General features: G+C 32.6%; 1 protein-coding gene across 1 annotated transcript; it reads right to left on the bottom strand.

Moving 5' to 3' along the window:
- Positions 1-264: 264 nt before the first annotated feature.
- Positions 265-1485, bottom strand: LOC127289560 (uncharacterized). The gene has a single exon (XM_051317550.1). The coding sequence runs from the start codon at positions 1483-1485 to the stop codon at positions 265-267; it is 1221 nt and encodes a 406-aa protein (XP_051173507.1).
- Positions 1486-2009: the final 524 nt, after the last annotated feature.

Below are 2009 nucleotides of genomic sequence, written 5' to 3' on the forward strand. Positions count from 1 at the left end.
ATGCAAATTGTGTTCCAACCAACGATTGATGTTCTTGTACTGAGGTGTTACATATATCCAATGACAAGGCGATTGGAAGAGGAAATTAAAAGGCTTTAAAACTCTTTCTTGAAGCGGTATTATAGCCAATTCTTTGACAATAAATTCATTAACAGGCAATTTAAAGCCTTGAAGATCCACTACATAATCCATCTTAACTGCTAATGAATTTATAAAATAAAAGCAGAATTATTTATATTTTTTCTCCCTCCACTTTTTAGTAACTTATATGATTTTTTTAACTCCACCACTGATTGGTCGATATTCTACAATTCTATCGTGTAAAATAAGACAATAAGCAGCAGTTTGAGCGGGGAAATTTTCTTTTGCTTCAAATTCGAGACGAATGTCAACAGGGCCGTACTTTAAGGATTCATTTTGTTTTGAGCAGTCAATCACTATTAATGGAGCAAATTCGAGAAATTCGTTTTTCATCAAATACGGTTGAGATTCTCTATCATAGTAAATGGCTTGAAAGTTTATATACATTTCGTAGAGTACAGCAAAGTGTTTTTTGTCTATGTCAACATTAAGATTACCATATGGATAGCATTGATTATTTAAGAACAATTTAACGTTTGTAATTCTGCAGTGATCAAAATGACTAGCATTTCTCGTCATAACATTTTTTCTGTTTGTTTGAAAGCCAAGAATAACAAATCTGGGTTTCTCCAATTGCGTTGATGTCTTAACAGTCCACACATGATTCGCTGTTGTTGGTAGCAAAGGATACTCGTATAATTCCCATGTTCGAAAACTAATTGGAATAAGGGGATCCTTTTCAATGTATTTGAGTAGCTTGAATTTTCGTGCATCTGATAATCGCACATTAGGTAGTAGCCATTCAATTTTGTCGATGGAAATTTTTATCTCTTCTGCATTCGTTTGTATAATTGCGTTGACGTCACTTCTCGCTCGTGTTAAAATTAATTCGTGTCTAGCGTTTACAATAATTTTTTGGTAATCCTCGGCGAAACCAAAAATAGTGCTTAAAGGTATTGCAATATCAAAATTACCATTTTCATCAATTAGAGAGATGTTTGCATTGCACGTTGGAAACCAACCGGCATTTTCCAAAAATTTACTCTGATTACTATAAATTGACACGTAATTTTTTATTAGACTCGTGAGTCCGACATTTTTGCTTTTATCAATTTCAACGGCATTTAACTCATAGCGTGCTTCTTCAAATAAATGACAAATTGCATTAATAATAAATCTCGTACTGGTCACTGCTGTACCATTTTCTTTTACCAATTTCCCTTGAATGTGTAGAGAACTTTTACCCGGTAAAAGACAGTGGTCCTGATTTTGTACGGCAATTCGAATTTCATCGCTGTTATTGAATGTTGATGAAGCGTACGGTAAATGCGCATGTATCTCATAGTGAGCAATAGATTCATCAAAAACAATTGGTTTTCCAATACTCAACACTTCGTCATCCATTTTTATTTTCTTTTACAAAAATTAAGTTTTCTAAAGAGAAAAACAATGAAACAATTGCAAATAAATTTGATTCTTTTTATTCTCTTTTTTATTTTTTTCGATTTCTTCTTCTCTTCTGTTGTTTGATCACTTTCAATCCTAAACTCTTCAATAGTTGAACGTTTTCTGGTGTTAACACCTTGATTGTAGATTTGTAACTGAATCTTTTTTGACATCCTTCACTCTTCTTATAACCGTAACCAGTTATTTTTCTATTGAATACAATTCCCATGATTTTTTCTATAATGATTTAATGTGTAATCGAATAGTTATTGTTTCACCACGAAAATTTACAATATCTCCGTCTTGATCGACTATTCGTAATTGAATGTGATCAATTGTCTTTACAGCGACTGGTAAATAAATAACTTGAGATGGGACTTCAACTATCTTATATCCTGGTGGTACACTGGGAAAAAATTCATGAACAGTGTGCACTTTATGATTATTTATATACGCACCTGTTGTAATGTTACACTCGATTC

Source organism: Leptopilina boulardi, unplaced genomic scaffold (genome assembly GCF_019393585.1).
Source record: "Leptopilina boulardi isolate dan_hultmark-lab unplaced genomic scaffold, ZJU_Lbou_2.1 LbouV2_47, whole genome shotgun sequence".
In the NCBI taxonomy this organism is placed as follows: domain Eukaryota; kingdom Metazoa; phylum Arthropoda; class Insecta; order Hymenoptera; family Figitidae; genus Leptopilina; species Leptopilina boulardi.